The sequence below is a fragment of the Denticeps clupeoides genome, unplaced genomic scaffold, assembly GCF_900700375.1.
Source record: "Denticeps clupeoides unplaced genomic scaffold, fDenClu1.1, whole genome shotgun sequence".
Taxonomy (NCBI): Eukaryota; Metazoa; Chordata; class Actinopteri; order Clupeiformes; family Denticipitidae; genus Denticeps; species Denticeps clupeoides.
Genome location: NW_021629906.1, coordinates 470 through 21037, shown reverse-complemented (window position 1 = coordinate 21037; position 20568 = coordinate 470). Strand labels below are relative to the sequence as shown.

General features: G+C 42.9%; 1 protein-coding gene across 1 annotated transcript; it reads right to left on the bottom strand.

Annotated features, from left to right (window-relative positions):
• Positions 1–14696: 14696 nt before the first annotated feature.
• LOC114776990 (glutathione hydrolase 5 proenzyme-like) lies at positions 14697–19989 on the bottom strand. The gene is made up of 5 exons (XM_028966914.1): positions 19456–19989; positions 18758–18849; positions 17033–17145; positions 16684–16794; positions 14697–15312 (listed from the first exon to the last, which is right to left on the bottom strand). Exons 1-5 carry the CDS (start codon positions 19584–19586, stop codon positions 15166–15168), a joined length of 594 nt encoding a protein of 197 aa, XP_028822747.1. The 5' UTR covers positions 19587–19989; the 3' UTR covers positions 14697–15165.
• Positions 19990–20568: the final 579 nt, after the last annotated feature.

Sequence of the window (20568 nt, the reverse complement as noted above, 5' to 3'; positions counted from 1 at the left end):
CTTAAAATGTGGGAAGGGGAAGAACAGGAACCCCCCATTTGTTACGTCCTGGTCTAGGTCAGGAAATACACAATCAGAAAGAGGGAGGGAAATGCCACAAACATTGTAATGTCATTTTAATGAATCGAAAAAGTACAATTCAAGCCTTTGCCAGGCAACAACAAAGCACAGTGTAGACAACCTTGAACAGGGCATCTGTCTGGTGTATTTCCCCCCCCTCCCCCCTTCTCTTTTATCTGGTCTCTTCACTGGAGTCTGTACGACTGGTACTGAAATATGTGGTATATTAGTATATTTGTGCTACAGTGGCCCGGCACCCTAACTAGGACAGCCTAACTAGGGTGAATTGAGCAATGTCTGTGTTAACAGGGTGACTATGTGATAGTGACTTAATAATTGACACAGTATCTGGGCCTTTAACAGTAGGCCAGAGAAAACAGATGTCTTTTCAGTTTACATTTAAACACTGAGACTGTGTCTGAGTACCGAACACTGACTGGCAAGTCATTCCACAACTGCAGAGTTCTATAGGAGAAGGATCTGCTCCCAGCTATGACCTTCTGCACTTTGGGTACCAGTAGTGACCCCGCACCTGTTTGATCGAAGGGGGCGTGGCAGGTCGTAAAGAACTAAAAGTTCACTGAGATACTGCAGGGCGAGACCATTTTAGGGCTTTATATGTGAAAAGTAGGATTTTGTAGTCAACCTAAATTTGATGGGTAGCCAGTGCAGTGATTGTAAGACTGGGGTGATGTGGTCAAATGGTCCTGGTTCTAGTTAGAACTCTGGCCTGCAGCATTCTGAACTAGCTGGAATTTACTCATGCACCTACTAGAGCATCCAGACAGTAGTGTGTTGCAGTAATCTAACCTTGATGTAATAAAGACATGCACCAACTTTTCTGCATCATGCATTGAGATAATATTTCTTGTTTTTGCAATATTTCTAAGGTTAAAGAATGCTATTCTAGTGACATTATCTACATGCACCTGCATCAATGAGGACACCTAGATCCTTTACTTCAGTACTTGGTGAGATAGAAAGGCTATCCAGAGTTATGATGTAGTCAGACAGCTTATGTCTGGCTTCTTGAGACCCCAAGTACAAGAGCTTCTGTCTTATCGGGGTTTAACAGAAGAAAGTGGGTGAGCATCCACTGTCTAAAGTCCTTCAGACTAACCTTTTAGGTCTAACTTTCTGCAGAGGCTGCAAACCAGACGCCAGATTGCTTTGGCATGCCCACAGTCCCACATTACGTGTCTAATTGACTCGTTGTTACACTGGGACCGTGGGCATCTAAGATGCCTGGTCAGTCTGTGCACAACCTCTCCTACTGGCAGCTTGCCATGAAGGCAATGCCAGTTGAGGTCTTGTAGACGGTGATCTAACTCGGGAATCCTGGCCAAACCTTTCTCTAGCCCCAAAAGTCAAGTCAAAGTAAACTTTATTGTCATCTCTTCTATATAATGTGCAGATATACAGAGAGACTAGAAGACGTGGCTCCAGTTTACACAGGGCAACATAAAAATATACAACAAAAAACAGATTGCGGCACATGGAATACAATATATAAATAAATAGGACACAAATATACATTTTAGCTAAAAATGAAGTGTTAAAAAGTGATATTTACATGTTTACCGACTGTGCAAATAAATAACAGTAATAATAGTACAGTTTGTAAATCTCAACATTTTTCTTATTCTTGGTTTCAGTGCAATATGAAGAGGTAGTCTGTATATCAGCATGTGCATAACTGCAGCGATGCAGAGGTGCAAACAGTGCGAGTGTGTGTCCACAGTGCGAGTGTGTGTGGGGGGAAGTATGAGTGCAGGTAGTGTGTTCAGAAGCCTGATGGAAGCCTTGTGGGAAGAAGCTATCACGCATCCTGGAGGATCGAGACCTGATGCTGCGGTAGCGTCTGCCGGATGGGAGGAGTGTAAAAAGTCCATGTGATGGATGTGAGGGGTCAAGCACGATGCAGGAGGCTCTTCTGATGCAGCGCTTATAGAAGATGTCCTGCAGCGGCGGAAGAGACGCTCCGATGATGTTACCAGCTGCTTTGATGATCCTTTGAAGCTGCCTGATATTGGCAACAGTACTGTTACCGAACCAGGCGGAGATGCAGCTGGTCAGGACCCTCTATATGGTGCCCCTGTAAAACACAGTGAGGGTGGGAGGGGGCAGGTTGGCTCGCTTCAGCCGTCTCAGAAAGTGGAGACGCTGCTGGGCCTTTTTGGTAATGGAGGTGATGTTGGTGGTCCAAGTGAGATCGTCTGAGATGTGGACTCCCAGGAACTTGGTGTCTTTTACAGTCTCAACCGTGGAGCCGTGGATGCTGAGTGGGGTGTGTGTGGGGCGAGTTCTCCTGAAGTCGACGATCATTTCCTTTGTTTTGTCCACATTCAGCGACAGGTTGTTCTCACTGCACCAGGCAGCCATTTGCTGTACCTCATCGTTGTTACTGATGAGCCCCACCACGGTCGTGTTGTCGGCGAATTTGATGATGTGGTTCGAGCTGTGCAGGGCGGTGCAGTCGTGAGTCAGGAGTGTGAACAGAAGTGAACTGAGAACGCAGCCCTGAAGAGCTCCGGTACTCAGCTTGATGGTGCTGGAAACGTTCTCGCCGATTCGGACGGACTGAGGTCTCTCTGACAGGAAATCCAGTATCCAATTACAGAGTGAGGTACTCAGTCCCAGCTCGCTCAGTTTCACACACAGTCTCCGGGGGATGATGGTGTTGAATGCTGAACTAAAGTCTATGAACAGCAATCTAACATAAGAGTCTTTATTGTCCAAGTGTGAGAGGGAAAGGTGAAGTACAGTGTATATCACGTCCTCAGTTGACCTGTTTGTGCAATAAGCAAACTGCAGAGGGTCCAGTGAGTGCGGGAGGTTGCTTTTCACTTGTGCCATGACAAGTCTCTCAAAGCACTTCATGGTGATGGGGGTCAGAGCGATGGGCCGGTAGTCATTCAGGCAGGAAACTGAAGATTTCTTCGGCACTGAGATGATGGTGGTGGACTTGAAGCACGCTGGGACGATCATCTGGTTCAGTGTGTTGATGTCTGTGAACACCTCGGCTAGCTGATCAGCGCAGTCTCTCAGCACACGACCAGGAATGTTGTCTGGACCTGCAGCTTTTCGTGGGTCAACCTTGGCGAGGGTTCTCGCCAAGCCCATTGAGCCCATTGAGACATACTGTATGTGATTTTGGGCTATATAAGAAATAAATGTTGTTGTTTGTTGTTCTCCTCACATCGGCTGCAGGCAGAGTGATGGTCTGGTCGGCATGGCTTCGTCGTGTGCGTGTTCAGTGTATCAAACCGTGCGTAGAACTTGTTCAGCTCCTCGGGTAGTGTGGCATCCCCCGTACAGCTGCTTGGTGCTGGCTTGTACTGAGTGACAGCCTGGATGCCCTGCCATAAACGGCGAGTGTCTTTTGTGTCGTTGAAGTGATTCTGAATCTTTTTTGTGTGCGCTCGCTTTGCTTGACTGATAGAGCGAGAGAGGTTAGCCCTCACTGTTCTGAGGGCAGCTTTACTTCTCTGTCGGCCCGATGGCCTGCTAGCCTGCTTTCAGCCACGTTTCCGTAAAGATAAAAACGCAGCAGTTCTTTCTCACGCTGGCTTGATTGCTGGAGCCACAGATAGTACATTTTATTGTCCAGTGAGCGAACGTTGGAGAGCAGAACAGATGGAAGTGCCGGTCGGGCCGGGTTAGCTTTTAACCTCGCGCTCAACCCAGCATGCTTGCCCCGCTTCTGTTTCCGGAAACAAAGCTTTCGCCTCGGCCAGCTGTGCCTCGTTGCCTCGGCCAGGCTCCGTAGAGTCTCTGACGGCAGAAAAAAAGGCCTTGAGTACCCCTTTTACTGAGTAGAGTCTTATACAAGACCCTATGCTTCAGCAAGGTTTCACGGAGACTGTCTGCCTGGATGGACTTACCCAATCTTACAGCATACCTGTAGTGGGCAGGCAGCGTCTTGGCCTTGGGAACAGCAATTTGTCCACAGTGGGTCTAAATGGCACATCGGGAAACTCAGCCACAGACGTACGAGGTATTGGTGGGGGTGCTCGTGAGGAGCGACCAGACGGCGACAAAGCTGCAAGAGGTGGTAGAGGTAATCGAGTTTCAGAGGGATGTCAGGTACACCCCCCCCCCCCCCTTCAGGTACATTATTTCATGCCTCAAATATGGTGGTATCATCCGTATACTGAGCCAGTTTAACCCTTAAACCACCACTCCCTGGCAGCAGCAGACCATCGAGAGTACAGTTCCTGCAACTCCTCCTCTAAACGTTTGTCCCAGCGTTGTCAGCACTGGGAGGCTCTGCGCTGTATTGCTTAGTTGATGGTGAGGGTTTTGATTTTTAATCTTGACCCCTTCCCACCATAGAGGAGCCAGGTTCTCTGTACTCGGTCTAAAGCTTAAACTGGTCTAAAGACAACTCCCTGTACTCCTTCTCTTCTAAGAGAGAGATGTTGAATTTCCAGTAGCCCGGACCATGGGCTTGGGGCATCGATAATAATCTTTGCCTCCAGCATCACATGATCCGATGGCCACTGGGGAGACAGGGAGACCGCTTTGAACTGCATGGGGGGTGCTGCTAAAATGTAATCGATACGACTACAAGAGCCACGGGTGTTGTGCCAGGTCATTCCCAGATCACTAGGGTTGCAAAACCTTTGAAACAGTCAGTAAGGTTGAAATTACGCACAAACGTAATAAAATGTGGAATACTGACATCATCTTCCCTTCGAGGAAGATGTTGAAGTCCCCCCCCCAATGACAAGATGTCTGGATGTTAAACAAAAGGGGACCAACTGCTCTAACAGCTCTATGCGAGAGGTGGCTTTCACTGGAGCGTAGACGTACAGTACTCGAATGTGCTGCCCCTGCCATGTGGCGTCCACCCCCAACACCCTTCCAGGAAGAACCATGAATGAGCATATACTATCAAAGGCATGGTTCCCGAAAAGGATTCCCACGCCTAACGAATGGACTCCATCCACACTCCAGTGAGACTTACCCAAGTTCCAGTTCTGGTTGAATATGGCCACATCTCGCTGGTCCCGGAGGTGGACTTCCTGCAGTAAACACAGGTCAAAGGGAGAGGATGCCAGCTGGTTAAAAATAGCTGTGCGTTTTATGAAAATCTTCAACCCTCTGATGTTTAATGGGGTCTCATGGGGATTAAAAAATTAAAATGAAGAAAAATATTGCTAAAACCATAAAGTAAAATTTTATAAAACCCCAGCCAAAAAAAACCCCTTTCATCCAACCACCCCACCCGCAAACTCAGTCTCCGGAGACCCTCATCGATGGAATCTAGTGTTAGATTTTCTTCCACATCCACTCTGAGACTGACTGGACATGTGGAGGGCATGAAAATCGTGCTCCCGCTGGCGGCGAAACGCTGAATGCCAGCGTGGTGTTAGCCGAGAGCCCTTTGCTCCTTGGGGCCCTGGCTGGGGAGAGGGCCCCTTCTGATGTTTCAGCCTCCCTTCTGTTTTGTTTGACTGTAGTGTTGCTCATCTCCCCTTTTCTCTTTGGGGTCTGGTTGGCAGGGTCTCCGGAGCCATAGCTGACCCAGCACCTTTGGTTGTGGGTTTGTCCTGAGTCCCCTGCGACTGAATCTGGACCTCTTCACGGAAGGGGGACTCTCCCAGCGCGTCAAAGTACAAAGGTTTGTATTTTGGGCAGGCCCGGGCCAGATGGTCATCACTGCCCCAGATCTTGCAGTAGTGTGGCCCGGTGCAGTCCTTGTCCATGTGGTCCTTGTCCAAGCAATTCCTGCACCTCATATTGGTGCAGACGTCGGCTGTGTGGCCCATCTCCAGGCTAAGTTTGCAGAAGGGAGGCTGCTGGGGGTAAAAAAGATATCCTCTGTTTCCCCTCAATGCTAAAATATCCTGGTGGGTACACAGCCGAGGGATCAGGGTGTAGTCGGGCCTGAAACTGCTGTCTCCCGTTCCATATGCCCAGCTTGTCCCTGATCTCCCTATGACCAGGCTGAAGATCGACGTACCACTGTAAAAAGCCTCTGACTGTCTCTGCAGGGAGGAAGGGGTTGAAGATGTGGACTGTGATGATCTTCCTTCCACCCACCAAAGTTGTTTGACTGTGTAGTTTTTCAAACCTTCCTCTTTCTTTTCTCTGCATACCTCCAGCATGGTCGTAAATCTTCCATCGGCGAAGACTGTAACATCCATGAAGCGTTGGGGACCATTCCTCTGGACACAGACAATGCCTGTGGCCTTCAGGCTCAGGACTCCAGACAGGACTTCCTTAATGAAAGGCACTCTCTCCAAGAAGCCCTGGGGGTCTGCTCCCTTCCACTAGAACCGTAGCATGTTCTTCATTCTTGTAGCTGGTACTTCGGTGGAGGTGCTGTCTCCGCATTGAGACCCCGGCTTGGTGGGGAGTGGGCACCTCTGCGCCTGATTTTCCTTCTGTTGAGATATCTGCTGCATCACTTGCTAACTGTTTTCCCATCTTTTTCTTTGATCTAGCTGGGCTGGTCCCATTCCCGAAAGGTCCCCACTTCGTTGTTGTCCTTTATCCTTGTCGACTGGACTCTCACTGGAGGTTTGTCATCTGCTCGTCCCGTCGGGTGTTTCATTGTCATCGTCTTTGTCCCTGGCCTTGGCTCCAGAAACCATCTTTCAACGGGTGCAGAGCCCGAAAAAGGGCTCTGTAAGTGCTAGGGCTCTGTAAGTCCCTTGCCGCCCGGCACTCCCAGAGAGCATGCCACACCATTTCGGGGGCACCACTTCATGGCCACTGGCACTCTGCTGTCCTGCCTATGTCCCAGGAGTGCATTACAGCCCTAACTGGAAGGATGTCATCAGCCGCCATCCACGAGAGGTCTTTGTGTTGGTTCTGAAGTCTGGGGAAGGCCATGTTGCGCCAAACCTTCTCTGCTTCCTCTATAGAGAGCCAAAACACTGGGATCACCTCTTCTCGACCCTGCACAAGAGAGACTATTGCTTTACCATTTGTTAGTTAAAATGTTCTCCTTCTTTTTCAAAATATAAATTTAATCCTAGAAGCCTAAGTTTCTGTCTCTTGCATAACAGATGGCGTCTCAGATCAGTACTAGGCTGTCTGTTATCTACTTCCCTGGGATGGCACAGACTTGGTCTGGGTGGATCAAGTCTTTTTACACTTGACATATGTTTTGGTTAAACTTTTTAGTAAGATATAGTCAAGGTTTAAAAGTGTGATCGGTCGTTAATTTGTAGGTCTGTTTTATCTCCATTTTTACCCAACAGGGTCACTATTCCTCCTCTAAAACTATCGGGTAGTCGTTCTAACTTTGCAAAGTTTCTAAAAACCATTAAGATGTCTTGTGCAAAAATATCTGAAAAGGTTTTATAAACAGGGAGTCCATCCTCACCCAGTGACTTCCCAAGTTTAAAACCTTTCAAAGCATCTTGTAACTCTAAAATCTTGGTTTTAAAGCACTGGTTTGATCTCCCCAGTTTTTTTATCTACAGCCTATAATACCTCTTTAAGGATATTTTCTTTTTGTTTATAAAGGTCCCCATAAAACGTGTCAATTTCTTTTAAAATACTTGATGTGTCTTTGAAGGCATTACCATGTTCTTTTAAAACAGTCGGTTTTCTTCCTTCATCAATATTTTCTTAAAGAAATGTTTCTCTCTTCTACAGTATTGTTCAAAATAATAGCAGTGCAATGTGACTAACCAGAATAATCCAGGTTTTTAGTATATTTTTTATTGCTACATGGCAAACAAGTAGGTGCAGTAGATTCTCAGACAAGACCCAGCATGCATTATATGCATGCTCTTAAGGCTGTGCAATTGGATAATTAGTTTGAAAGGGGTGTTCAAAAAAATGAGGATGAAATGTACATTTACAGCATTTATCAGACTCCTTTATCCAGAGCAACTTACAACCAGTAGTTACAGGGACAGTCCCCCCCTGGAGACACTCAGGGTTAAGTGTCATGCTCAGGGACACAATGTTAGTAAGTGGGGTTTGAACCTGGGTCTTCTGCATACCACAGACAACTAATTGCCTCGTAGACCGCCTGCTCCATCAGCTGCTTTTAATAATACTGCCGGCTTCTACAGTTGACACCAGCTCTGGAGGCCATGCCCGCTCCTGTGACAAACGCCTGGACAGGCCCATCAAAGTTTCCTCTGGAACTTTGGTTCCTCATTGATCCGGCTATTGTCAGCCTCATCCACACCTCTGACACAAATTAAGAGTGTGCAACATCAGCCAGAACAGAATATAAGGCAGACAAAGACCTGTCTGGCATGTGGACCAGTTGAGTCCCGAACTAAATTAACAACTAAACCAGGTGTCCCCTCAGAAATAGCTTAGAAATGTCTGTAGCTTACTTAAATGACTGTAGTTGTAGTAAGTAGCTTACTCCTCCTTAAACAATCACATTGTCATGGTGGAAGAGTTTGAGAGCTTTAGGTACCAGTAGTGACCCCGCATCCATTGATCGAAGGGGGCGTGGCAGGTCATAAAGAACTAAAGATTCACTCCGGTATTGCGGGGCGAGACCATTTAGAGCTTTATAGGTCAAAAGTAGGATTTTGTAGTCAATCCTATATTTTATGGGTAACCAGTGCAGTGATTGTAAGACTGGGGTGATGTAGTCAAATTTCTTAGTTCTAGTTAGAACTCTGGCTGCAGCATTCTGTACTAGCTGGAGTTTACTCATGCACCTGCTAGAGCATCCAAACAGTAATGCATTGCAGTAATCTAACCTTGATGTAATAAATGCATGGACCAACTTTTCAGCATCGTGCATTGAGATATTTTTTCAATATTTCTAAGGTGGAAGAATGCTATCCTAGTAGTGCTGCACGATTAATCTAATCGCAATCGTAATCGCGATGTCAGTCTGTGCGATTACATGAACGCAAAAGCTGCGATTTTAAATGTGACATGTTTGGTCATATGACTTTTCGATTCTTGATTCGCATAGACATATGGGTACACGTACGTCAACGTCGCCGCCATATTGCGATAGGCTGTGCTGTGGAGTGACTCATATACATGTCTATGGAGAGAAGTGCATAAAAATGCCTCACTCTTGTGGTGCTTGGGGCTGAACAAACCGCTGTACGCTCCAAACCAGATCCCGGGGGATTACATTTCATAGGTAAGGCTGGACAATTGTTTTGAATATATTTGGCCATTATAAAATCCCATTTTATAAGTCTTAACCTTAGCTAAGCTAGGCTAAGCTAGCGAAGATATGCATTCCTGTGTTCAAGTCAGCCTCCAAACAACATTTTGGCTAAACGTAGGCCTTAACTATTTAGACTGTTCTTAGCTGTTTAGTTAACTTTTTTCCAAACTTTGAAGGTTTCCTAAAGAAAATCACCTCAGTTTAGCTTGCAAAGATATGCATCCTTGTGTTCAAGTCAGCCTCCAAACAACGTTTTGGTTAAACATAAGAACTATAATACAGGATTTTATAATGGCCAAATATAATCAAAACAGTTGTTTAGCCTTACCAGGGTTTGTTGTTGGACAGTAATGATTATTTAATTTAGTAGAATATTGTATTTTGAAAGCACTGGGCATCAAGTTGTTAAGTAGTTTGTATGTTTCACTTTGAAATTAAACATTTTACTATTAGTAATTTGTATGCGACTTTTCATTGATATACAAGTCAAGTTTCCTTTATCATATCGCAATCGCATATCGCAATATTGATCTCAATAATTGCAATATGTCTTTTTCCCCAAATCGTGCAGCCCTATATCCTAGTGATATGATTTACATCGAATGAGAGACCTGCATCAATGAGGACACCTAGGTCCTTTACTTCAATACTTGGTGGAAATAGAAAGGCTATCCAGGGTTATGATGTAGTCAGACAGCTTATTACTCAAGTACGAGAGCTTCCGTCTTATCAGGGAAAGTTGGTGAGCATTAACTGTCTAATGTCCTTCAGATAATTCTTGATTCAGTTTAGCTGCTGCCTCTCATCTGGCTTTGCTGATTTAATACAACCGTGTGTCGCAGTGGTGAAGGACCTTTAATAGTGCATACATTGTTCATTAGGTTAAAGCCTCTTTCACATTCAGCTGTGCTACATGGTATGGTTTTCATGCAAATGATCAGAGGTTTTAAGGTTTTTCAGGCTCCTTGTTTTAGTCATGCCATTGACCGCCTGGTTTTCACAAAGATTAAATCTCTTGCAAAGTCTCTTTATTCCTGTCTCACCATATCTGATACTGGGGTTTGATGGCCAACTGGTTTTATCAAGTATGCTCAGATCACGTAGGATTTCCCCTTGAAAGGAGAGTCGCTACTCCAAATTACTGATCAAGCTTTGCAGGAACTGATTTTTGAACTATTGATTTTAGTTTGGGGTTTGGCTGTAAGGCACCAGACCCAAAGTGTCCTGAAGCCTTTGCTTCACTGGCCTCCACTGACTTTTCCCCTGGAGTCTTTAAAGGACCTGAACACGAATAGTGCGTTTTAGTAGTTCGGCTTTTAAAAGTGTGATACTGTGCTTGGAGCTTGCTGAGTTAAGTTTGATAGTTCAAAAAGTGCATCATACATTAGTTCTAGTTCAGAAAGAAATACTGGACTGGCTGTATAGATTGTGAATCTTTTCCATGAAAGCTAAATGATTTACAGGACACAACCTCGTCTACTGCATCTGATACAGCCAACTCCAGTCGATGGTTTCATACAGTGCCATGTGAAAAGGTTAGGATACCTTGCAGTAAGCCTGGTTGCAACACCTGAGTTCCTGCCCAACATAACACTAGCTCCATCAGAAACAAATGCAATCCATTTTTTTAAGCCACTCTTCACTGAAGCCTGCAGTGACCAAACAAGTTAGTAAAGCTTTTTCTATACTTTCTGCAGTTTGGCTCTCCAACTCGACCAGCTCCAGGAATACAAATTCAGGGGTGGCTCCATCAATTGAGGCCTTTACACTGACGTTCATAGCAGATTTGTGACTGGTAGATGTAGCCTCATCAATAAGAACAGATAGTATGTTTGAAGAAGACGCAATGCTGTTCCCAATTTTTGTCTGCATTTCCCTTGCAACATGTTCAACAATTTTTGTGCAACTATACCTGGAGTGTAGACTAGTGCCCAAGTTCACACCATGAGATAGTCGTGATCAGTAAAAGGTCTGTTCATCTTTGCTATATAATATGCTGTTCTGAACACAGCATCCGACTTGGCCAGCACAGTGTCTGATACAGGCCTCACCGTACTTCCAAGCAAATCCTGTCCACATTTTTGTGTGCGCTCCTGAGCTATTTCATGAGCCCCGGAATTCTCATGCCACCGAATCTTGTTACGAAGTGAAGAAAGTGCCGTTTCTCGGTTCTCACTGGAACCTGATGACTGGATTTTGAATGATGACTACTCCTCAGAAATGGAGATCCTCTTTTCTGTCAGGACACCAGTTGACTTGGTGTTGCTGCAAACTTCACATCCTGCAAGTGAATAAAAATGATCAGAATTGTATCATTTTAAAACTCTCCTAATAGTAGCATCTACTGTTCTAATTTAACTAATTATCAACATATTATACAATTAATCATTAACTACAAACCATTTTACACATTACATTACAACAGATGAAAATGAAGTGATCAAACTTTATTTTTTCTATTATTTAAATGACTCCCATGAGCTACAAAAATTATACTGTCAAATGTCTGCCAAGCATAACTTACTTTACTCAACTTTTAAACTCTCTAACTTCAAAATACTATGTACATATAATCAAATTTAGTTTTATATAATTTATATCATTCATTAAATATACACAAAACATCACAGATTTTCTTCATAAACTAAATTTCATATGCACATTTCTAGCTTTCTTTCCCTCCATCCTAACCAAGGGTGTCTGTTTTGGAACTCTCTAGCCTGACTCCACACGGCTGGCCAGGAGCTCACATCTAAAAAAATATACAATGGTTTTACAATACAGCACACCATTCTGCTTATTGGAGAACACACTGACAAAAACTGTTAATCGGCTGCTGATTAGAATCATGTGTGTGGAAACAGGCAAAACATTAAAACATGTAGGATAGCTGCTCTATTTTACAGTCTATGGGCTCTCCAGGACCAGGATTCCCTACCCCTGAGCTAGGCTGTGTGATGACACGCTTGAGCTAGCTTTAACAATGTTGTAAAAAAGCCACTTGGACTTACCAGGGGCAGGAGTACCGCTGACGTCAGTCTCATTATGTCAGCCACCTTCTCTCTCATCTGAAGACTTTACTACCTTCTTCACAGAGAAGTAGAGGGGGGGTGTTGGAGGATTCAGGAGGTGGTTAAAAGTAGAGAATAGTTTGTGAGAGTCTTTATGAAGGTTCTGCTGCATTTTGTATTAGTTGTACAGGCTGGATGGCAGTCAGAGGTAGACTGGCTAGAAAGGAGTTGCAGTAATCCAGTTGTGAGATTACTAGAGACTGAACGAGTATCTGGGTGACCTGTTGCCATGGAAAATAAAGATTTGAATAACCCAACTCGGTGAGAAAAAAAGTTTCTTGAGAGCCTCTGCTGCACAGCAGAAAATACTCTGTCTGACTAAAGTAGTCCTATGCATTTATCTCTCACCCCTACCCTCCTTCTGTGGCCAGCTGGAAGAGCTTTTGTACAGCATGACTGGAGTCTTCTCTTTTCAGCCCAAATGTTGCCTTTATTTGGTCCGACCAGAGTCCGCATGCATTTGAAAGTGTAAAAACTCCCTTTGTCAGTGAGTCTGTCCTTTTTCCCTTCCTTTTAAGTTGGAGGTAGATGCAAGTGCTTTGTGGGCTGGAGTGGTTCTGCTCCAGGTAGGTAAACATTGAGTAGATCCAGTGAGCTGCTTCTCACGCAAGTTTAGCAGGTACCAACTGTTTTTTTTTTTTTTTGTCCTCCACTCTTGATAAAGAAATATCGCTATGCTGTGGCCGTTGCAGCATTTTGATGTTTATGTCTGTTTTAGCTCTTCCCGTTGTTGTGTATACAGACCTTAACCCTTTAGTGTTCTTTTCTATCATCGGCTAATACAGTGGGCCTTGATTGCTGAGCTTTACCTTCTTTGATTTTGTTCTCTTCCCCTCTAGGTTCCTCTCGTTGGCTCCCCCCATGCTGGCAACACCTGCACCTAGTCAGTAGATCATCTGCAGGTGGAGCTCCCCGGGTTTACTCGCATCACCTACAACACACATCTTCACCAGTTTGGAACAAAAACTGGAGTCAGCATCACAATCCAGGGGTAAATCCAATAAGCAGTGGTCCAGCAAAAAGCAGGGTCGAAAGTATTGAGTTCAGTCAGTGAAACTACCTAGGAGCACAAAAATTCCATCTATGAATGAGATTTTTTGTTTTTATAGTGGAAGTCTTCTTCATGGGCTGGTAGTGGCCTAGTGGGTAACACACTCGCCTATGAACCAGAAGACCCAGGTTCAAATCCCACTTACTACCATTGTGTCCCTGAGCAAGACACTTAACCCTAAATTGCTCCGGGGGGGACTGTCCCTGTAACTATTGATTGTAAGTCACTCTGGTTAAGGGCGTCTGATAAATGCTGTAAATGTAAATGTCCCCACCTGTGCTGGTGGAGAGGTTCTCTTGACTACTGTAACTCTCTCCTGGCTGGAGCCTCTGCAGTCACCATAAAACCACTCCAGATGGTCCAAAATATGGCAGCCCGCCTCATCTTCAATCAGCCAAAATACACCCATGTTACACCTCTCCTTACCTCCCTCCACTGGCTCCCGGTAGCTGCTCGCATTGAGTTCAAATCCTTGATGCTTGCCTACAGGGCTGTAAATGGAACTGCGCCCTCCTACATCAACACTACTACTACACTACAGATACTACCTCCTACATCAACACATCTACCTCACTCGCTCTCTCAGATTGGCAAACGAAAGGAGACTAAAATTCCTTCTTCACGGGGTCTCCGATTCCAATCATGTCTGTTCTCCGTTGTTGTCCCTGGCTGGTGGAACAACCTGCCCTCCTCCACACGACTAGCCGAGACTATCACCACTTTTAGGAAGAAGGTGAAAACCCTCTTATTCCAAAAATATTACAGATAAATTTAACACATACACATGCATACACATCGAACAAACAAATACAAAATGTATAAATACATTATAATTTTTCTTAGTCTAGCACCCAACACTCTCCGAGCATGCTCTTCAATGACAAGTCTAAGCCTTATCAGGGCTCTTAGTTTGTATACTTGATATTCTATAGAAATCGAACGAGAATTGCTGGTGTCTTCCCATTGTAAGTCGCTTTGGATAAAAGCGTCTGCCAAATAAAGTAAAGTGTAAAGTAAAGTAAAGTTTTAAAGGTAACTTTTAAAAATGTGCATGCTGCATAACCTGCTGGATATTTTTCAAGAAAAAAAAAGCCCTTCGTGTTGATTCAATCAGTAATGGAAAAATATTAAAACACTGCTAAATATAAACTTGTCTCTGAATAAATGATGGAATCAATTGAACATATAATTATGTTGATTGACTGTACTGCTGGTTGTAGTAGTTGTAATCTAAAAGTAGGTCACTATTCATAGCTTAGTATTTGATTAAATTGTGTGTCCTTGTATATTAAAATAAAAAAGCACTTTTTACCTGCTAGTTTATATTATTTTTCTTGGTGTTTTGCAGTGTAACATTTCCATTTAAAAATGTAGTAAAAAGTCTTTACAGTTGCAGTCAATGTTCTCTATGTAGCTCCTTTATTAATGTATTCATTTACTTTTTCAGTTTACAGATTAGTGTCACAATTACACATGAAGAATACATTTGTTTTAAAACACACCAACCTGGAAGAAATAATTAAAAAAAGCTGATGTGATATGCTGAAATAACAAATACACTCAATATATACAAATCCTACATCATAACTTTACATCTTTTGGTTTGTCATACTAGGGCAGTCTTTGAGCTCAGGCATAATCCTACATACAGTGGCTGCTAATATCATCAGTAGCACTGTGCAATGTAGTTATACAGGAGCAACATCACAGGGTTCAAAATGCTTCTTGATTACCGGACTCTAAATGGTTTTCATAAACCTAACCCGTAAAGACTAGGAATATGCACTGTGAGATCATATTTCAGTACTGAAGCCATTCTGCTTCACCATCATGTTTGTCATTTCTGTATGAAATGCCTTGTTGGATCAGTACCCAGCTGATTTTCCCAGTTTCCGTGCATCAGATACAGCGTGGATGCAGCTGCCCTCTTTAGATATACCATTAATTACATTAAAGAACGTCTTTCGAACTTCCACTGTGTGTCCAAGATCTTTAAGGTTCTGCACAACTTCCTGGGTGGAACAGAAGAAGGTATTATTGCATTATAATTTCAGTAAAATATTTAGAATTTATATTAAGGTTGCAGCAAAAAGCATATGCCACAAAATAAATATCCATGAAACATAGTAGATGGCATACATGGTGATCATTTTTGGGTAACCATTCTATACAAAGTTGCATAGTGTGTGACAATCCCAATGAGTCTGCATCACACCGGTCCCTCATCCTTCATCCTATGGGAAGTAAGGCCAAACACCTGACCTGATTTCACCTGACCTGGCAAGAGAGGCGGTTGCATGTAATTCTATAATGTGCAGAGTAAAACTTACAGAACTCCTGGTAGAGGGCTGCACCTTTGCTTCTACCTGCATGAGCATCTGTTTGAATGTCAGAATATTTCGATGCTACTGAAATAAAGCAGCTTCCAGCAAGGCACTGGGAAATGTTACACTGCTTGTTGGTATGTGAGTGGCAATGTAAGTAGCATTTATGATATTTATCAGTTTGAGAATGGGTTCAAACAACCTGTGAATATGCATCACAGGGTAGAAAAACATTGCACTTAACACGTGAATCAATGTCCTCAAAACAGTCACCCTGCACTTTAATCAAACCTCTTGCATGATTCTTATAACTGTGACTATATGACAAGTTACACACAATATTAACTACAGGCTGCAGTAGTAAAATGTTTTTCATAGCAACCCTGTTATTTGTGAGTGTACATCAGTTAAGAATTGTCACCACTTCACCCTGTAACCTGTCATTAGCCTGAGTTGAACAATAATGTGAACAGAAACATAATGAGAAATTCTCTCTTGAGAAGAAATGTTCTTCTTTTAGTGACTGTTGTAAAATCTAGCATTATACACTGCTCAAAAAATAAAGGGAACCCTTAAACAACACAACACACTGATTCACACTGATTTCACATGCTGTTGTGTAAATGGAATAGACAACAGGTGGATTATTAAGACATCTGGGAGGAGATCCACCACCTCATCAGGAGAGTGCCCAGGCGTTGTAGGGAGGTCATACAGGCACCTGAGCCTCATTTTGACTTGTTTTAAGGACATCACCTCAAAGTTGGATCAGTCTGTAGTGTGTTTTTCCACATTTTTTGAGTGTAGCTCCAAATCCAGACCTTCACTGGTTGATAAAAATCACACAAATTATCGATAGAAATCAAGTTTGTCAGTAAAGAACAGGTAGGTAAAGAACAAAGTATTTAATAAGAATATTTTAATCATTCTAATCTAGGATTGCTTATTTTTGAGTTCTCTTTATTTTCTGAGCAGTGTATTAGTTTGTTTTATTACAGGTTGTCCAGTAAACTTGTCCTTTTAAATCTCAAAGCTGCAATGAGCCCAAACATTCATTACCATGTCAAAATTGGGCTCAAAATTCAATGCATTTTTGGAATCCACAAAAACCACAGGAGCAGATATTGCTTCTTCCAAACTCTTTCCAAACCAGAGGTGATTCATAATTGTCTGAAACAGAAATACGTAGTCAATGAACATCAACATCAAAGCAATTTTTTTTTCTAAAATCTGTAATACTTAAAATGCAAAAAGTTAAGTGAAATGTATTAAGAAACAGTTAGGATTATAATCATTCATATTTATTACCCTGTTCAACTACATCTGGGTATTTTCCACAAACACAAAGGGTAGCAGAATTGATCATTTTTCAACTTTAACCTATTGGTCCTGTAATCATGACACTAACCAAGGCCAATGCTGTAGTAATCATACTGCCTCCTGATCCCCCAATCACTATCGTATCCTTCTTAGACCTGGAAAAGAGGATTGCTGGACTCATGGAGGAAGGGGGTCTTTCACCTGAAGTCCAGAAACAAATTACATTTAAGGAATTTGGCAGGTGCTCTATCCAGAGTGACTTATATAAGTGCTTTAAAATAACCATAACAGTTTCTATGATTCTTTTTTTGACTCAGCTGTTAGAACATCTAATAAAATTTCATTCCACCACCTAGGAGCCAAAACAGAGAAGAGTCTTGATTAATGCTTTCCAAGTACCTTGAGATATGGTGGTACCAATGGAGTAGTGTTGAGGATCAGAGTGGTGCATTGTGGTGCAGAGTGAGGAGTGATGAGAGATCTGAGGTAGGAGGGTCTAACCCTCTCTTGGATTTTTAGGCCAGCATTTTAAATTTAATGTAAGCAGCTACAGGAATATATGGAGAGAACATAGTAATAGAGTAGTGTGGTAGAATTTGTGAAGGTTGAAAATAAGTTGTGCTGCAGCCTTTTTATGAAGGCTGGTGGGACAAGACCACATGTTATGGAATTATTAATGATGGATGTGATAAATGGGAGGATGTGTCATAAGAAATAGACTAAATCATTGTGTAAGGAATTGGATCCAATGAACAGGTGGTTAGGCTAGATGGAGTGATGAGTTGTAGGATCTCATCTGAATTTAGGACAGAAAAGTATTCCAATGATAAAGAGGAATCCTAGGGGCAGTGGTGGCCTAGTGGTTAAGGAAGAGGCCCCGTAATCAGAAGGTTGCTGGTTCGAATCCCGATCCGCCAAGGTACCACTGAGGTGCCACTGAGCAAAGCACCGTCCCCACACACTGCTCCCCGGGCGCCGGTCATGGCTGCCCACTGCTCACTCAGGGTGATGGGTTAAATGCAGAGGACAAATTTCACTGTGTGCACCATGTGCTGTGCTGCTGTGTATCACATGTGACAATCATTTCACTTTGGGTATGTAGTACAGGTGGGTCAGTGGTAAATAAATAGCGATTGTGATTTTAAAAAATGGTGTAATTTGCCTTGATTTGTCAATTTTTTTTTGTAAAAGTTACTTCAAATAATTTTAAGATCACGATATGTTGACACCTGACTGTAATTGTGATTTTCCTGCATTTATCTTTCTGCTGCTTGCAGAACCCTATGATTGCTTCATAGGGCATTTAAGAGACAAGGAGCCCAAGCCTCTTGAGGTTTGGATAGAGGTCAAAGAAAATCAATAGATGAATAAAGCGAATATGAGATGAGAGGGTCTGTCAGAAGAAGAGAAAGAAGTGGACAGAGATGTGAAGTGTAGTGGTCTGTAGTTGAAGATGGGTGACTGAAAACTAGGTCTAAGATATGTGTTTTAGACCAGTTGTTGGAGTGGAGGAGAGGAAGAATGTTTTATGGATGATTGAAACCTCCAACGAGGATTAAAGGGGTATCAATAGGGGATGCCCTAAAATGTCTAGTTTATCAACACAGAGTCCAAGGATCCAAAATACAGTAGATCCGAATCCGTAGATTGAGTGGGGAAGAAATAGTAACTGTGTGGAATTCAAAGGAGGGTTAGTGTGCAGAAACTATAGTTATTCAAAGCAGAATGGAACACAAGAAAACAAATATCTGTGTAAAATCATTTTAATTATTTAAAGAATTTTGAAATAGGACTAGACAATAATGCGGATTACCAGCCTGAATTTGGTCCACTTTTCCACAGAAATCAGAAAGCTCATTATTGAGAAGAATGCCTGTTTTTGGAGAATAAAGTCTGGACCCAAATCTGAAAAGACATGTCAACCAAATATGCATGTAAGACAAATTGTTCAGTGACACATGTTGAAATGTTTAACCAATAACAGAAAATGAGATGTAAGATTTCCTTCCAGCATCCAAAGTCATGCATGCTAACTTTTTAGTTTGGATCTGACTAAGAAGTTCTTTCACAACAGTTATTTGGAGAATGGAATAGTGAATAAGCGCGTCTCCAGGTAGGCATTTTGCACTGAGCAGCGTGCCACTTGGTGGTCATGTGCTGTAGGCTAGAGTTGGGTCTGCCCCTTCAAAACGTACACAAAGCAGGAATGGAGGAAAAGCTGTCTTGAGTGTCAGACAGGTCTACAACACAACATTATCATCTTACCGGGAGTTTAGAAAACCACGCCTGTTCTGCTTTCCTTCTGAAAGCGGCTTTGGATTTGCTCTAATGAGCAGAAAATGGTCTGCATTCAGTGTGGTCTGAATTACAACAGATTAGGTTTTCTTCTGCTTATAAATCAAAGTGCCCACTTGGGTGAACTAGACCTTGATTCTTGTATTGGAAAACGTAATGTAAAAATCTTGTGGTAGGTGCAGTGGTGGATTAGTGGGTAAGGAAACAGACCCATACTCTGAACGTTTAAAATCCTTAACTGCCAAGGTGCCACTGAGCAAAGCACCGTCCCCACACACTGCTCCCCACGGGCCTGTCATGGCTGCCCACTGCTCACTAAGGATGACTGTTAAAAGCAGAGGACACATTTTGTTGTGTGCACCGTGTGCTGTGCCGTTTCACAATGACAATCGCTTCACTTTCATTTATGGGCTGCATCATGATACATCAATAATCAAATTGATTGTTTTCTTGATAGTGATTTGGAAGTTTGGCTCTTAATTTACAATCATCTGTAGCCTCACACTTTAGCCTTATTTGGCCAATATGAATGCTTGAACACACATTTATTCTTGCCAAATAAGTCTAAAATATAAGATAAGATGTGCCTTTATTAGTGGGTAAAGTGGGAAAGGAAGGAAGTGGACTGTGCATGATGAGCAGCAAAAAGCACAGACACTATGCCGACTGTATAATAAAAGATTCACTGTACAAGTAAGCAAATAAATAGTCAGAAAAAAAAGAATGTGAGTTGTGTAAAAAAAAAAAAGGCAGTATATACATAAAATGCATTAATATAAATTTGTGAGATTTTACATATGTACAGTGGGTAAATATACACATATTACACTTAAGAGAAAGAGGAGATGGTGTATTGAATGTGTGTGTGTTTTTTTTTTTATTCATCTATAATTGTGTGGTCAGTTGTAGAGCCTGACAGTGGTTGACAGGAAAGACCTTCTGAATCTCTGTCCCAAATCGTGGGGGCCACAGCCTGCTACAAAAGGACCTGCTCAGTCCTGTCAGGGTCTCCTGCATGGGGTGGCAGATGTTGTCAAGCAGGGATGACAGCTTAGCCACATTCTCCTGTTACTCACCACCTCCAATGGGTCCAGAGGGCATCATAGAATAGAGCTGGCCCTCCGGATCAGCCTGTACAGAGATGCTACTGTGGTGGAGGATTCGATTAATACATTAAACCAGAAAACTATTATAGACAATTGTTTATTGCAATATGCAACAAAACAGCCAGCCAGTTGACTGATAAGCCCTGCAGCACATTGGGGCGTTCGTTCTTATACAATTTTCTTATCTTTGGTCATATCATAACCATCAAGAAGACCCAAAAGA

Bases quoted from the DNA above. Each gene is read 5' to 3' on its own strand.
- LOC114776990 (XM_028966914.1), bottom strand. From the start codon at position 19,586: ATGTGTCCTCTGCTTTTAACAGTCATCCTTAGTGAGCAGTGGGCAGCC. The intron at 18,850-19,455 runs GTATGGGTCTGT...ATGTCTTTTCAG, and splicing joins AAGGATTTTAAACGTTCAGA to ATTTGGGTCCAGACTTTATT. The intron at 16,795-17,032 runs GTTAGTGTCATG...TTTCTGTTTCAG, and splicing joins TTACTACAGCATTGGCCTTG to ACAATTATGAATCACCTCTG.